The 17412-nt window shown below is 38.2% G+C and overlaps 1 protein-coding gene across 1 annotated transcript; it reads right to left on the bottom strand.

Annotated features, from left to right (window-relative positions):
* Positions 1-1851: 1851 nt before the first annotated feature.
* opn8a (opsin 8, group member a) lies at positions 1852-16355 on the bottom strand. The gene is made up of 4 exons (XM_054619053.1): positions 16283-16355; positions 8531-8824; positions 5877-6202; positions 1852-2205 (listed from the first exon to the last, which is right to left on the bottom strand). Exons 1-4 carry the CDS (start codon positions 16353-16355, stop codon positions 1852-1854), a joined length of 1047 nt encoding a protein of 348 aa, XP_054475028.1.
* Between the last annotated feature and the right edge of the window lie 1057 nt (positions 16356-17412).

Genomic DNA, 17412 nt, shown 5'->3' with positions numbered 1-17412 from the left:
CACATGGGAAGGTTTCAAACGATTGTATTGATTGGTAGAATTCTTCTCACCTAAAGATAATTATAATCCAAACTAAGGAGATGTTTATTGATTGAAAAAAAATAATATATAAGCTCAGAATGTCAAAGGAAATATCATATGTGAGAGTGTTAGTACCTATAGATAGCTGGGCACTTAGGTTGGCAATTCAAAGCTTTCAAAGCTTTGAGAAACAAAACCTCCCTTGACGCGGTGCTGATATGAGCACAGCCGGCGTGCTTTCAGCTCTGGTGTAATTAATTTACTCCGTTTTTCAACTGCATTAGTGACGGGTAAACCATGCGACAACTGCGAAATACTCATGTTTATTTTACCTACATAACTTTTTGTTTCAGTTCGCAGCTTCAATCGGAAAACGGAACTCCTTAAGATTAAATATATGCATGCATATGTATCGAGCTGAAACGTAAAATCAAACAAATAAACAAACAAAAGCAACTTGGCTATACCACTAAGAGGAGAAAACCAGCTTTCCAATCCAACAAATTATTATCCAAGTTAGGGGACACAAGCTGTGGAAAACAGAATAGAAAAGGACTCTAAAAGCTTTGAAAAAAATGTTTTTATTTATATGTACTCACAGACACAAGTAAGCACAAGTGCATTTTTCATGACTGACTGATGTTTGTTCAGGTCATTCAGTTAATTCTGTAATACACCATTGTGAGTACTCCAATTTGTTTTCTCTCCAGTCTGCATCTTTTCTCTGAGCGCTATAATTACGCTCTTTGTGTAGAAATAAAATAAATAAATACCAATGCTGCAAGATGTTCTTCTTTCTGAAGCTCAAATTAGCATAATCTCTCAGAACATGCAGCAACTTTTTTTGTATATCAGTGAGTCCATTGTGCGTGCTAAATGCACACCGTAATTGAAAGTTGAAATTTTCTGAGGATGCCAGTTTACCACGCATGCTGGGGTGAAGCGATACGGCGGAGGAAAACTGAGGAGGAGGCCTTTCATCACAAAGTTGATGAAAGGAGACGAACTGACAAACTCACAAACAATTATGTTTTAGCGTCTCTCATGCAGGTTTCGCTCTGCTTTCCAGGAATCAAATCCACATTTTCTGGTTCCCCCTGTGGTGACCTTCTAGCTTGAGCTTAAAAAAAACTGGTAGTTTGTTTCATTTTCATCCACCACATTTTGAGAAATTTGACATTTGCTTGTTTTGGAGAGATTTCAACGAGAAGATTGATACCACGCTCATGTCTATAAATTGAATATGTAACTAGAGCCAGCAGCCACTTAGCTTAGCTTAGCACCAAGACAGAAAACTGGGAAACAGATAGCAGGTCCAAGAAATAGTCTGGCACATAAACACTTGTAGAATCGCACCATTTAATTTAAGAGCTTCAGTTCATGTTCCATGTGAAACCAAAAGTAGGGTGTTTTTTTTTTTACTGACGACACTATCCTGTGACGCTATTTGGTGCAACTGGAATGAGCATGGGCTTCAGTCACATGACGTTACGAAGGTAGCTTACGTTACATTGCTACTTATACTTATTTTAAGTAAAACTGTAATGTTTTTTTTAACCGTAACCGAAAACCCTTCTGCATCAAGATACAACAGACTTGTAATGTTCCAATAAGTGGGCTTCAAGGGTGCTAGCAGGTGGATTTTGCTGTTTCTCCCGCTTCAAGTCTTTCTCCTGAGCTAAGCTAACCGGCTGTTTGCTCTAGCTACGTATTTACCATTAAACATGAGAGTGTTTAATGGCGCATGGCAAGGGAATTTCCCACAATGCATTTCTCCAATGACGATTTGAGAAAAGCTGCAATTAAGGAATGTAGACTTCATCACATGTGTTAGCCCAAAGGCATCATCTGACTCCAGGACTGTCTGCCAGGACCCACGCAGGTTTCATCCATCCCATTCTCAAAAACCATGTCGCCTTTGAGCTTCCTCCCTTCAGCAGGGGAATTTGCCCGATGCGAACAACAAAAAATCCTTCTCTGGAGGTGGAGGAGCTCCTGCCAGGAGGTGCGTTTGAAGATGAAGTAGATGAAAGGGTTGTATGCGGTGGAGCTCTTAGCGAAGAGGCACGGCAACAGAGTGACGAACGGAGTGATGTGCTCCTGGGAGTGAAACATGCTCCAGAAGCTGACGGCCACGTAGGGGGTCCAAGCAAAAAGGAAACCTGAGCTGATCATCACACCCACCTGGAGAAAGAAGAGCAAAATGAAAAAAGGGAATGAGGAAGAAAGAGAATAAAACAGAAGGGTATGTGGAATAAGTTAGTTCAGTAAAGATGTAGAGAGGAACATAAATTGCGTAAATCATCATATCATTGACCCGTGTGCTGATTCCTCCAATCTGTAGAAGCAACTGAGCCTTTCAGCCCTGGTGGTCACACCTATGTATATATCTATATATCATTGTGTTACCATGGCTATAAGGCCGAGACAAAACAGCAGACATTGTTGTCAGGTAAGTGAAATCTGGATGAGGTCGGGAGAGATCTGACTGTCTGTCATTATATGTGTGGAATTATGGGTAAATGGTTGGTGATGAACAGGAAGGGCACATCCGTCCTCTCCATTAAGCTATTCCCACCTCCCGATCTCCTATTGCAGTTTATATAAGGACTGTAATTTCCTCCTTTTGAATATTCTACATCATGAATATTCTCATGAAATTAGTAATTCACATTCTGATTCTGATTTTGAAGAGTTTCATTTGAACTATAAGAAACTAAATGTCATAAGAGACGAAAAAAGATAAATGGTCAAATAATGTACTGCTATCCACTGAAAAAAGTACACAGTGAAGTACTTTCCACATCCTGTTAAGTAACTTTGAGGCGGTATGTGGAGCCGTGTGCTGGCCGTAAAGTAGTCTAGAGCGAAACGGTAAATTCATGGAACACGTCATAGATGGAAACTAGCTTAAGTGGTCTTAAAATAAAAATGGCACCAAAGCAAAGCAGGTAGATAAAAGGAAGCCATTTATTTAATTCAAGTGGACATCTTTTCTAAAAGGTAGGATGCAGGTATTCAGACAATCAAGACAAGCATCCAAACCTTTCCTAATGGGAAATGTTAAATCCACCTCTCGCTGATTGATTCTTATTTAATTGGAACCTATTTTGTAAGAAGAAGAAATTGCATTTCTGTGGGAGAGAACAAAGTGAATGTTACAGGTACAAACATCCATTCAAACACACACACACACACACACACTCACACACACACACACACACACACACACACACACACACACACACACACACACACACACACACACACACACACACACACACACACACACACACACACACACCCAACAGTCATATCTGCAGGGCATACGCGGCAACACAAACAAATCTGTTGTGATTACAGGAACACAGATGTGTAAAAGCGATGACCAGTGGCCGACCCTGTGCGCTCTGTCAAGCACAATCAGCAGATCAGCGAAACACTTTCCCCTCTGATCTTTGTCAAGCCCCCCCCCGTCACTTCACCTGTAGCCTGACCCTGAGTTTAACAACAGATATATATATATATATATATATATATATATATATATACTGCTGACCTTTGCCTTCTCTAATCTGCTGCAAAAAACACTCACGGGCTGATTCAATTCAATGCACGCATTTTGTCACGCTCATGAATATGCACGCATAAAAGTAAATGCCCAAGGGTAGTACAATTTGTGTGATTAGATAATGCACCTTAAGAGCTTACAGATGTAATGCATTTCCATTTCAAGGGGATTGATAAGCTAATGATTTCTGCATTTCTCACAAGAGAGACCACTCTTTATCTCATGTCCCTCATTCTGTAAAATAGACCTTGCTTTTTAGCAGCAAGGTGATTGTATTTAATAAAGGTGAAATCCCTGATTCTAAAACCACTTGGAAAAGGTAATATATTCAGATTTCTGAACATAAAAATTGTAAATCTCCCTCTATGGGCATTGTAATCAGAGCATCCCCGCATTTTGTTTAAGAACTAGTGTGCTTATTCACTTTTTTGTTGGTGGCATGAAGACTGGAAGCAGAGTAAATAGTTAAAAGCAAAAAAGAAAAAAGGATCCAAAATTGACAAAAAGCACTTGTTTGCTTAATCTATACATACAATCTAAGGGTGTTGGAGGCATAAGTGAATTAAAGGATAAATCTGGGGATATTCTATATTTCAGTTATTATCAAAAAAATCACATGAAAAGACCAAAACAAACACCAACGCAAGACCAAAACCAGTAACTTATACTCTGTGCTATAGACGTCTGTTGTAATTCAAAAACATAAATGAGACAAATCGTTGCGTTGTTCTGTCATCATGCATTATTCTCATGCTGTTTATTTTGAGTCTATCCAAAGGTATACCCTCCTGCTACCATCACTACTAACTAGGGTACAAAAAGTGTATTTAAGGTGAATTAATGTGGAAAATTGTTCTTTAGAAATGCACTATTTACTACTGTTGGAGTATTGTTTGATCAAACATAAAGTGCCTAGTGTTTTAGGATTTTTTTTTGCCTTCATTTGAAAATGAAACGATAAATATGTGACCCATTTATAGATAAATGTGCTTATTCACTTTTTGTTGTTGTTGGCATTAAGACTTGAAGCAGGGGAAATAGTCTGAGGTAAAAACAGAAAACAGAAACAGAAAAGTAACAATGACAAATTGTGGTTTAGGAGGTGTTTCTTAAAAGCCAGTGGCTTCCTGGAGACTTCGCCGGCTGCCTAGCAACCAAACAGTGACGGCAAGATGCTGCTGGCAGCTAGGAGATTTAACATTTTAATCAAAATTTAGATTTATTTTTTATCTTTTTTCAATTCGACAGAGCCAGGTTACCCCGTTTGCACCTACATTTTACATTAAGTAACTCATTTAGCATGGAGGCACAAGAGTGGTGTCAATCTTCCTCTCTAAATCTGGGCAATAAAGTGAATAATTCCCTAAAATGTCAAAGTGATTAGAGGGTTTTCCACCAACTCTACACAATGAAGTCGAAGGAGTGGTTGAACCTGACAATTTCACTATCGTCTGGTTGATCTGAGCTGAGCTGAGCTGAGCAATAAAGAAATAATAATAATAATGCCAGCTGCTTCCTTTCAGAATCCTTTCCCAGGGTCCTTGGCATGAAAAGCTTCACCTTCTTCTATTGTCTTGGTTGTGTGTTGGTGATTATGAATTGTGCATTTAATCAATCTTCTTTGTCAGTGTTGTCAGAATGATCCCGCTTACTTTGAAATCACTTTCAAGTCGATCCGTACGCCTGTGAAATACTGCTTTGCCCAGATAAAGCCTGAACACTGCTATGGTCATAGTGTGAAGTTTTATAAATAATATTATGCTTTATAAAAATAAAGAACATACAACAGACTGAAGATCTACAGAAATGTCTCCCATATGTATATATATATATATATGTGTATATGTGTGCATATGTATATAAATGTATATATGCATATGTATATGTGTGCATATGTATATAAATGTATATATATATATGTGTATATATATATATGTATGTGTGTATATATATATATATGTATATGTATATATGTATATATGTGTATATGTATATATATGTGTGTGTGTGTATATATATGTGTGTATATATGTGTATATATATGTGTATGTATATGTGTATATATATATGTGTATGTGTGTGTGTACACATATATATATATATGTGTATATGTATATAGCATGTGTATAAATATACATCTCTGCATCTCACACATCCATTGTCTTAATCACTACCTGCATTTCATAAAATGATGTTATGATTTCTTGTCTCATGAAAATGTTCCAATTAGGGAAAGCAACCAGAATGTACGGAGTCAACACAGCATCGGTCGTCTGATACTTACAAGAGTGATTTTCTTCTCAACATTGCCGTATTGAAAATCGTTGCTCTGGATGGACTGGTAGGCCCTGTGCAGCTTCCAGGCAATGCCGAAATAGGTGAAGAGGATGACCAGACAGGGGATGAATGTGCAGAGTACAGACAGAGTCATGATGAACGTGGAGCGGTTCAGGGAGTCCCCGTAGCCGTTCCAGTCTATCGAGCAGGCGAGTCCGAACGGTTCTGGCCCGTAGCTGCCCCAGCCCAGCAGAGGAAAAATGGCCCACAGGCTGGCATACAGCCAGATCGCACTGATCACAATACTGATGGTTCTCCTCTGAAACTTAATACCTGTGCACAAACAAATTTTAGATTCAGCTGAATCAATTATATGGTACTATTGTACTTGTATACTGTACTATTAGGCTAGGCAGTAAATGTTTAAATCAACTCTGTAGCATCCAAAACTGCTCGTAGGTGAAAACTAAAAATGTTTCTATTGATCAAATTTAACTCGTACAACTTGGTGAAAACAACTTCCTTTCTTTCTAAAAGTATAGCAGTCTATCTTGATACATTGGTAAATTCCACATGTTAATCCACAATATGTTCCACAACATAATCCACTTAACACCGTCGGGAAACTGTGATGCTCCACTCTGCTCCAGATGCTACTAACAGCTGCAACCAATGGTCGCAAAGTCTACTTAAAGTGATTGCAATCTGTCACTTACGTGTATTTCTTACCATATCAAATGATAACAACATCCTTGTAAAATTCAAAGTAGAAACACGTATGATTTAAAGTTCAACAAGTAAATGAAAATAAATATTTAACTTTGGTGGGGCAGCCTGTAAAGAAGAGTCTGATACATGGTGAAGTTGGGTATTCAGTTGGATGCAATCTGCAACCTCACCACCAGATGGCTCTAAATCCCACACACTGCTCCTTTAAATCCTGAATGTGAGATCATCTAATATGGGCGTAATTCTGATGGATTCTGGGCTGCGTTAGAATTGTCACACTGCAGATCTGCATGAATGTGACAGGAAGTAGGTCGCCAAACAGCTCATAATTGACCCAGTGATTGTGAAGCATGAATTTAGCTAATGCTAATAGCATGATTATAGCACTCTGCCTTGACTAACACTAAACGCCATTGATCGAAACTTTACTTGTTCTTCTAGTTGGCTCCGATAAAGCACAGGAGCGCTCAATCTTCCGGGCGATCAGAGTGTAATTTGTGTGTAATACCAGTGGATGTTTGAAGCTCAGTGGGTTTTTCAGAAGCTGCCTCCTCCCGTGATGTACACACAATAATCAATTGCATAAATAACTATCGGTTCAAAGCTCCGTTGGCATGCAAACCTGCCTCCTAACAGTGCACTGATCAGCTATACCCACATCGCTTTTAAAAAAAAAATAAGACATGAGCTTATATACGAACTCATCCCCGGCAATCTGGCTGCCATTTCCCACGCAAAGTACAAACTGGCACGGACTGTTCTTCTGCTTTATTCCCTGTTGAGTAAATTATCAGGGCAGGCTCATATGTAAGGATGACTTTGAATGTCATGTCGTTATATTATTTTCATATCTCAGACCACTGAAAGCCCACAGGGGAATCTGCAGCATACCATACTGCATGCGGCTTTAGACTTAATGAATATCTGGATCTCAAAACCACCTGTTGATGTGCTTTAAAATATAAAAGGTATATATATACATAGGCTAAGAAGTAACAGGTGATAAATGTGGGATACGATAAAGGACACTTAATTTGACTGAAAGGCTGTTTGCTGCACTAATGGTCATTATAGAATCTTGCCATATGTTCTGTTTAACATGACTTGATGACAAGATAAGAAAGCACGTCAGTGTACATCAGTCGGGGTCCTATTAAAACCATGTGCCTAACAAGAATGATCCCTCAGTGAGTGGAGGGATAAAAGAAGACAGCAAACCCACGGAAAAAGCTAGAGAATATTACATTTCAATAACGTGCAATATCATTTTCATGAATATATGTGCACTTTATCTTTCTAATACATTTTCATCTCTCTCAATATTACTTTTCTATTTTAGTTTCCATATAGGCACTGGTGTTAGTATCGCTTCTTATACACTTTATAATTTTACTCTACTTTTTGTATTTTAGTTGAATTTTTTACTTACTATTTATTTACATTGCTCTTTTTGCTATTTTATTCTATTCTGCAGTGGTGTCAGTATGACCTCTTTTACACTTAACAATTGTCATTATATTTTGTTTATATATGTTTATGTTTTTATTCTATTGTTTTTTTTGATTTTCTTCTGTTGTAATCTTTGATGAAACTCTGGCACAAGAATGAATACATTTCTATGTTATCTTTTTCAGTGAGTTTTAAAAAAAATTGACCGGGAGTTAGTCAAACAAAAGCAGGTCAATAAATCAAGGTGAAAATTGCTAAATTACTTAGGCTCATGTGAGGTGTTTGATCTCATCAATAATCCCTGTCAGTACACTGAAAAGGTTTATGATTGATGATCATCTGAAAGGCTTCCAGGCGATTAAGATAAAAAGGTTGTGGCCTTTGATAAGACTTACTGCTCACTTAAAACATAGATTTTATCACGCCGGCCGGTATTCATTAAAATCTCTGAGCCCCTCTAAAGGCCATGTGAGATTACACTACCTGTCTTGGGTGGACTTCCTGTTACCAGGTACCTGACCATCCCCATCACAGCCAGAGTCATGATGCTGGTCACGCTGAAAATCATGCCCATCAGGCCGTAGTAGAGGCAAGATGTGTCGCCTCCGATCCAGGCGTGGTTGAAAGCTGACGCAATGGACAGAGGATACATGCTGAGGGCCATGCCGATGTCCGTCACGGCCAAGTTCACCGTCAGCAGCTCGGGAGCTTTGAGCAGGGCGGCGCGACGAGAGGCGCTCACCAGGACTGCCATATTCCCAAAGACAGACAGGGTAGCTGCAGGAAGGAAATGGGAGAGAGAAACAAGTGGCATCTCAACAGAAAACTTTGATAATTAACCTTATCCAGTAGAGAGATTTGCTATTATCTCACCCATCGGTTGAGGTCAAAAGGTCAGCAATAGAAGCCCCACAGCAGGTTGAGTAAGAAGTTTTGAGTGTGTAAAAAAAAAAAATTCATCATTTGAAATTGTGTTCCAGCTTCTCTCTGCAAAAATGCTACTTGAATATAAACTCTACTCTATAAACCCGCAGCTGATTCTATGAATCTACTGTGCAGCAGACAAGGCCGTTATTAGTGGATCTGACTTCTGCTTTTGTGCCGATCATATGGGACAAGAGATTAATTAATGTAACGTAAAGAGAAAAGGGCCTCATTAATCTGATCAAACGCGTCCAGCGCTGCTTTAAAGTACGCAGCTCCCTGTGCAAGTTCCAATTATTACCACAGAGAATCAGTTATTGGCAGTGAAAGTTTTAGATCTCCCTTCAAAAGTGCTCATTAAATATGTATAAAAAAACACGCAAGTATTAAAAAAAAAAGAGAATCTAAGACATAAAATAGTGCATGTTTGAGTTAAGACATAGGGATAGGATATAACATATCAAATATCAAATATCAAATAAAAATGATCACACACTTATTGTCCAGTGACAGTGTGTGCTGCTGACAACCGTTTCTATGGTGATTCATAGTGATTCTAAAATGATCTTTTCACAACAACGGATCAGGATTAATTCACGCATGCAGGAAAATCTGAACTCTAAATTTAAGCTTTAGAGTGTCGGGTATTCTGAGATGTGGTTCTTTTAAAGCACGGTTGCACTGAGCCGCTTCGTCAATACTTGTGAACCCCGTCCACCCCACCCCCATCCCCCCACCCACCCTTCCAGTACACTGAACAATCGCTGCTGTGCTCCTGATCTCCTCGCTCGCTGTACTGCTTGGAGGCTCTGCTGCTTGTGATTGAGATTGCCGCCGGTGATCATAGATGCTCTTTTCTTCACTGTTTTCTCCTGGTGGGCCAATGTCACAACCTTCACATTATACACCCACCTCACCACTCTATGTATGCTGACATTTTCAACCCTAACACATGTTTTTTTATATATATATATATATATATATATATAAAAACATGTGTTAGGGTATATATATATATATACATATATAAAATAGGCAAATTTCCCCACTGCGGGACTAATAAAGGATTATCTATCTTATCTTATCTCTCTTAAAGCATCCTAGCATCTTGCTTAGCACTTATCTGAATCCCTTCATTTGAGCATTGTATACGTTCTTATTTTATGGCAAAACTAAATAAAGGAATGGTTAGATATTTTTGTAAGTCTTTTTTATGCCAGGCTCATATCTGCACGGTAAATTTGAAGCTACAACTTGCAGTCCGTTAGCTTAGTTTAGCACAATGACTGGAGAATTTATCTTTTTATATATATACTGTATATATATATATGAGACTGGTATCAATCTTCAGCATTTAAATCTCGGCAATAAAGGTTAATAAGTTCATTAATCAAAATTTCAAATGATCCTTTTAAATATGTGTTAAATAAAACTTCCTTAGTTAACATAATTCTCAAATTAAAAGTTGAAACAGGCAGAAATGTTCACACATCTCCCACATGTTGTACATTTTTCATATTCATATTTGACCATGTCAAGTGCAGCTTAAACCGTGTTCTTTATTGAATTTTCCAATCATGTAGTGAAGATTTTTGATATAAAGGTAGTGAAGTAAGTGAAGACGATAAATTGCTGGGTTCCACAAATTTATATTGAACCTTATCTACAATTTTAAAGCAGTAAACCAATAATTGTAAAAAAATATTTTATTTTATTATTTATTTTACATCGCATGCAATGCTTTAAATAGAATTTACTATTAATGACCAAAGGACTGCTAATATAACAATGTCTTCTCCATTAGTGAGATTGGTTGATGTGTTGTGGGTTCACCCTCCTATACATAATTTCTCTCTCTTACATAAGCTCATGGGAATTTAATTAACATGCAAAATGCAATATTATGCTGACATGTGTTCATTTTAATCTGTGAAAAAGCATGTCAGGTTTTTGTCCCCAAAGTAGTCCTAATGGATTTTTTTTTCTCCCCCAGAGCCACCGAGTACTTTGCATTCGTACCTTATTCATAAACTTTACTATCATTTTTGAATAAACAAGACATCCGTGCTTTTCCATTAGAACAGGTGACGACTGTGTACATGAATAAGTGCTTGGAGCCTCAGACCTTTATCGTAATTGCAGGAAATGAAGAGTATTGCATCTGTTGCTTGTGCATGCTGAATACAAATTCAAGAATGCTGCTGTGTGTGTGATCTCCAGGATGATAAAATCTTTCCCATGTTTGGATACTTGTAAATTGGATTAATGTTTGCTGTTTGAGCAACTTCTCTCAAGGAGAATACCAAACAGCTGAATGTCTTATCTGCGAGCTGAAGCGACACCCCAACACCCAAATCAGTAACGAAAGCAGGCCTCCTTAGATCTGATCACTAAGGCACTTATCTGAAAGGAGATGTTGGAAGAAGTAATGAGAATTTCAGTGAAAGGACGAGGTGAATGTGGTTAATATGAGTTAATATTGTTCAGGGGTTATCATCTCTCAAGATCATTTTTCTCTGCAGCACTCACCTTGAACCGTCGGGACGTTTGACTCAACACATGCTGATAAATTACTGATGCATTCGTTACATGGTCATGCTTTTAGCATTTTGAAAGAAAAAATTAAAGAGTTGAGTTGCCGGCTCAAATTCACTTTATGTGTTTCTCATCTCGCAAGTGGTAACCAACACCTATGACTCGGTGCTACCAACTTGGGCAGGGAACTCCAAAACATTTTAACGTTAACGAGCGCTGAAGTTCAACTAGCGTTAGCTGTTGCTGAAATGTGTAGCGTTAGCTTTAGGTTATTCTATATTTACTGTTATCAGAGAGTAGAGTTTCCACGGTAAACTTAAATTATACAGCATATTTAGAGAGAAGACAGTTAATATTTTGTGAGCCGCTGGGTTTATTTAATATATTTGACATGTATTTTAAATACAAAACATAGCTATGACGTTATTAAACATAACCTAGTCACGCAAAAATATCAGTGAAAGTAGCTAGTGTTCATTTATAGTGACATGTAAATATGCTTTTTTTATTTTCCATAGCATTGCAGTAATGTTTCAGTTTTCATCCAGTTTTTGTCATTTGACAATATAGGGGTCCCTCTGCAAGGTTTTGTAAAAATGTTATTAATGTGGCCCAACAGCCCAATTGTCTGTGATTAAAGAGGTCCACCCTTCATAAAGGCAGACAAACTAAAGCAATGTGTTTTCTATACAACGTGAAACCAAACAGAAAGCTTGAAAAACCAATTCAATCAGTCACTCTTCTTGACTGGGAACATTTTCCGTATTTATACGCTGTTCATTTTGAGATGTTTAATTTGACAAACAACGAGGATGAAGGAAATGTTTAATATGTGGGGATAAATTCAGTGGAAACCAAATGCACCATGATGGAAAAACTCTAGTGGATTGTGTTGCAGTTTGATTCCATGCCTCTTCACTTGAAGGCTTAGGGGAATAACCCTCATGTATGTGTCTCCCCCCTATGCAAACGATTGACCTTTTGGCTTCAAACCTTATGTCAGGGTAGTGTGGCAAACCGTGTGGTGATTGATTTCCGCTGAATCATTACTGTGCGTAAACACAACGGGGAATAGTAAGAGGCTGGTTGAGCGACAGGACCAGTTCAATAGGGATGAGCATCAATTACAAACTGCTGCTGCTGTCGTATATCAGCCTCTGGCTTTGGATCAACTCATTTACTCTTCTGGAGCAACACAGTCTCACAGCAGTTTGTGAAATAGTCAGGAAATGCAATATACTGGTTTTGTATACATTTTTTTGGGGGACGACATTACCTTTAAAACGAAAACATGGTTTTAGCAACAAAACCACTTAGTTAAGTTAAGGAAAAACATCATGGTTGGCCTTAAATGAACTAGGTAGAGTTAGGTTTAGTTAGGCAACAAAACCACCTAATTAGGTTTAGGAAAACTGTCATGAGCAGTTTGGAAAACCACTACCATACAAAATACACTGGTTTGGTTGGAAGGCCTGTTCTAGTTCTTTCACACTAGAAAGATTATATGATGTCCAAAGAATGATGGAATGGGGATCAAATAATAATATCTATATAATTAAAAAAGCTAGACTTAAGAACTTGTTTAATTGACCCTTTCTGGTAGCACCGAAATGGTGATTTTTACTGGTAAGGCCGTCTCTGTTGAACACATGCTGAAAGTGACTGTAAATGTTATATGCACAGGCGACTCAGTATAAGCAAAAATGTTCGATAGCCTGCTATCAATAATTTCGTCGCCGTCTTTATTCACAAGGGGGCCGAACCAAATTCAAAGGATCAGACGTGATTTTGCGGGATTTGTAGACTAAAACTACGAGGCACTTAAAAGCAAATCCCTTTTATTGGATTTGGACTCAGTGTGCTTCCTGAGTCAACCCTTGCAAGTTGCATTAATTGATTTTCTTTTGGGTGGTGAATGGGGGGTGAAAAAAAGATCACAAAACACTGTCAGATAGCTAAAGTGTTGTGGCAATCAAGTGCATCCAGCAGATTATGGAGCTACATTAGCACTCGGTTGGAGTTGTCTTTTACGACCACCCGAAACGTGTATCTCTAACATAAATAGCTCTGTAACAAGCCAAAACCTCCACTAAACCGTTAGCTATATAAACTTGCTTAATATGTTTAGAGTAGACTACAGTGGGCTTTATTAGATATTTTTGCTGGATATTGCTGCCTATTTGATAAATAATGTATTCGTAATAGGGTTGTGTGACAATTCAATTGCCTAATATGTAAAGTATTTTTATATAGTTTTATTATCTTTTATGCTTCATAATGTTGTTGTAGTTACAAACTGTCTCCAGTAGGGGGAGCAAATAGCATAGAGCTGAGGAAAATACTCAGTTTTTCAAGTACCGTATTTTCCGCACTATAGGGCGCACTGGATTATAAGGCGCACTGTCAATGAATGGTCTATTTTCGATCTTTTTTCATATATAAGGCGCACCGGACTATAAGGCGCATTAAGCGAAACAAAACAGTCAGTCAGTCAAACTTCCTCCACTTCCTACCATTGATTCATTAACGTTGAATTCTCTCGCAGAATTAATCCATATATAAGGCGCTCCGGATTATAAGGCGCACTGTCGTTTTTTGAGAAAATGAAAGGCTTTTAAGTGCGCCTTATAGTGCGGAAAATACGGTAGTCCTTGTCATTCATTTCAATTTAGCTTTGCCTTTACCAGAGTTGGCAAAAGGATGCAAACGCTAGTTAGCTGTAGCTTTAGGTTATTCTATATTTACTGTTCTCAGAGAGTAGAGTTTCCACGGTAAACTTAAATTATACAGCATATTCAGAGAGAAGACAGTTAATATTTTGTGAGCCGTTGGGTTTATTTAATATATTTGACATGTATTTTAAATACAAAACATAGCTATGACGTTATTAAACATAACCTAGTCACGCAAAAATATCAGTGAAAGTAGCTAGTGTTCATTTATAGTGACATGAAAGTATGCTTTTTTTTATTTTCCATAGCATTGCAGTAATGTTTCAGTTTTCATCCAGTTTTTGTCATTTGACAATATAGTGGCAATTTTTTTTTAAATAACTGTATTTACTGTGAGATATATAACTGCCTGTGTATCAGTGTTGAAGTTGGAAGATATAGCTTTTTTTTTATAGCTCCAATCACTTTTAACCAGCAGCTGCAACGCTTTTTATCTTACATCACACGTTTTGGTATGCCTAGGTTACATGAAATTATATGACGACCACCTTTTTCATATGTACAGTTTGGCTTGCACTGCTGGTGGCAAATTAAGTTAACAACAGGGGAGTCCACAGCAGCTCGATTGAAGATCTTTCATCATTTGATGGATTTTTTTATCCCATGATTACTTTTTTTTGCACCTGGCTTCACCAGGAGGTAGTGTTACATAATAAGTAGTACATGTATTTACTGCATGCTTTCACTTCACACAGTATGATTTGAGTTTCAATGTTAACATTGAAATTATTCATTTCTGCAGGTTTTATTTTATTTGGTGCATTTATCTCAACCTCACAGACATTTTGGATAAATGCAGCTGCTAAGTGAACGTCTGAATATATCCCCAGTGACAGATGGTCCTTATTTTATTCCAGATCTCCTCAAAATGGACCTATGCTCTACCTGGGAGCTGGATCATCTATTGTGGTCATGACAACAACACCAAGGGGAGATGGCTACACGGCTAACCAGTTGCAGGCGCGTGGAGTCATCAGCCATTCATTTAATGCAAAGCCTCGCCAGCAGGAGAGGAAGTGAACTGACCGAACTTTCCTTGCAGGTATACATTTGCACACACGCACACAGACACACATTTCTGCGTGATGGCACAGAGAGCAGGTGCTGCAGTAGTATCTACCCTGTCAGTGTGACTCATCCCTTACATTCAATAACACCAATGCAAAATAGAGTTCAGTCATTTAGTAGAAGAACAGTAGCTATATTATTTAATACATTTTGGTGTCTGGCAGTCAGATTTTTCCTCTATTTCACCTTGTTGGTCATCATTACATCATTTACCGTCATATTCTTGGTGGATGGAACCAACTACTAGAATATAACTCAAGTTGATAAAAAAGCTAGGAGCCTCAGTGATCAGAAACTGAAAAAGTGTCTACATGCCACAGTATCCTGGTTGCTATCGAGCACTCCAATTAGCATATCCAGGTTTCTTAAAATCAAGAATAGGGCTCATCCAGGTTTCTGAAATCCAGTGTTTAAATGCACAAAACATAACCATGATGCTTAAAAATCCAGAACATAACCAGGATATTTGTGCACATGTACACATCGATGTTTAACCTATATTCATTCTGCTGAAAGAGATAATGAGCTCTCATTTTCAGGCTGTTAAACCATAATCAAAGGATATCCTATTAAATGTTATACCACGTGTTACTGTTTGGAGTGAAAAATCAATAATGTAGAGTGTTTGTTGGAGACACTCTGCCAACCCGGAAGACAATGTTTAAGATATTGTGTTACCACACCCAAGTTTTCCCAGACAGTTTTAAAGTTATAGGAGCAGGAAGTAAATCAAACTAATGATATTGCATACACAAAATGGCAAGCTCATAATGACGGGAAGGGAGTTTAACAATGAAATCATGTATCCTGATGTGTCTTTTGACCTCCAGCGAGGAGCTGGGTTTAAGCTTCATGCCTGAAGCAATATGACAGAGAAGGTGTGACTTTTCCAAAATCCTAAAATAGGTCAATGCAAGCTGAAAATCTTCGAGACAAGTTGACATATTGAAATAGAATAAGTAAGCAATGTACTTACCAATTATCATCAGATACATCCCTGTCCAAAAATCAACAGCAGGTGACAGTTTGGACATGTATTTATCATCCATGTTTTTCCAGTCTGGTCACAAATGACTTCCAGTAGGGAAAAAACAACAACAACACCTTTAACAGATTCTCTAGTCTGCTCCCAATTGTTCTTGAACTGAATGTCTGAAGGACTGAGCAAAGCGTTTCCTGTCTCTCCTGTCAGCCCTCATCTTCTCTCAGGGTGATGCTGCATCTGACACCTATACAGGCATTAACCACGGACAATTAACCGTACGGTATAGAGCGACGGCCCCCTCCACACGGCTACATACTCAAGCCAAAAACACACACACTCACAGTGCGATTGCAGATTTTGATTACTAACATTCACTTTGTGACACATTATGCTCATCCCATCAAAAAACCACTCCACTTAGACAAACACACATTTAGACACACACACATTTACACACACACACACACACACACACACACACACACACACACACACACACACACACACACACACACACACACACACACGTATGCACAAACACAGACACCTAGGCTGGATCCTTAAAAGCCAAAGGTAATTATGCAATATGATGTGGTCCCTGGCTGGCTGTGGAAAAAGTGATTCATCAAAAGACACTGCACGGCTTTTTATCTCTTACATTAATTAATGTAAAAAAATTAGGCTATATTCATGGAAAATGAAGGAGGGACAGAGGCTTTATTGTCTATTATGCCTTTGATTGAATTGAAGATAAGATAGAATCTGATTAATATCATACTCGGGGGGGATGATTTATGGTGCAAACAAGGCCATTGTGTGTCCATGAATATAATGTGTGTATTCTCATGTGTGTGGGTGAATCTCGTTTATGTGTGAGTGCAAGCGGTTCAGCAATGGACTACAATGGGATCTTCATAGATGCAGAGGGTGTCGTTTCTTATCTTTCAAACACTCTATATACACATCTTATTGAATTCACAACTACTGAATTCAGAAGTAGGAACATCTAGTTCGTAAGCTTTATACAAACAGGATATTGTTAATTCCCTTTCAAGTTTTGAAGTTTCTAAAGTCTTGCTCTCTCATGTCTTGTCTTGACTCCGGGGATAACTGAACCCTCG

The sequence above is a fragment of the Anoplopoma fimbria genome, chromosome 18, assembly GCF_027596085.1.
Source record: "Anoplopoma fimbria isolate UVic2021 breed Golden Eagle Sablefish chromosome 18, Afim_UVic_2022, whole genome shotgun sequence".
NCBI lineage: Eukaryota > Metazoa > Chordata > Actinopteri > Perciformes > Anoplopomatidae > Anoplopoma > Anoplopoma fimbria.
Note: the sequence above shows the minus strand (reverse complement) of the source record. Positions and strands in the feature narration are given on the sequence as shown.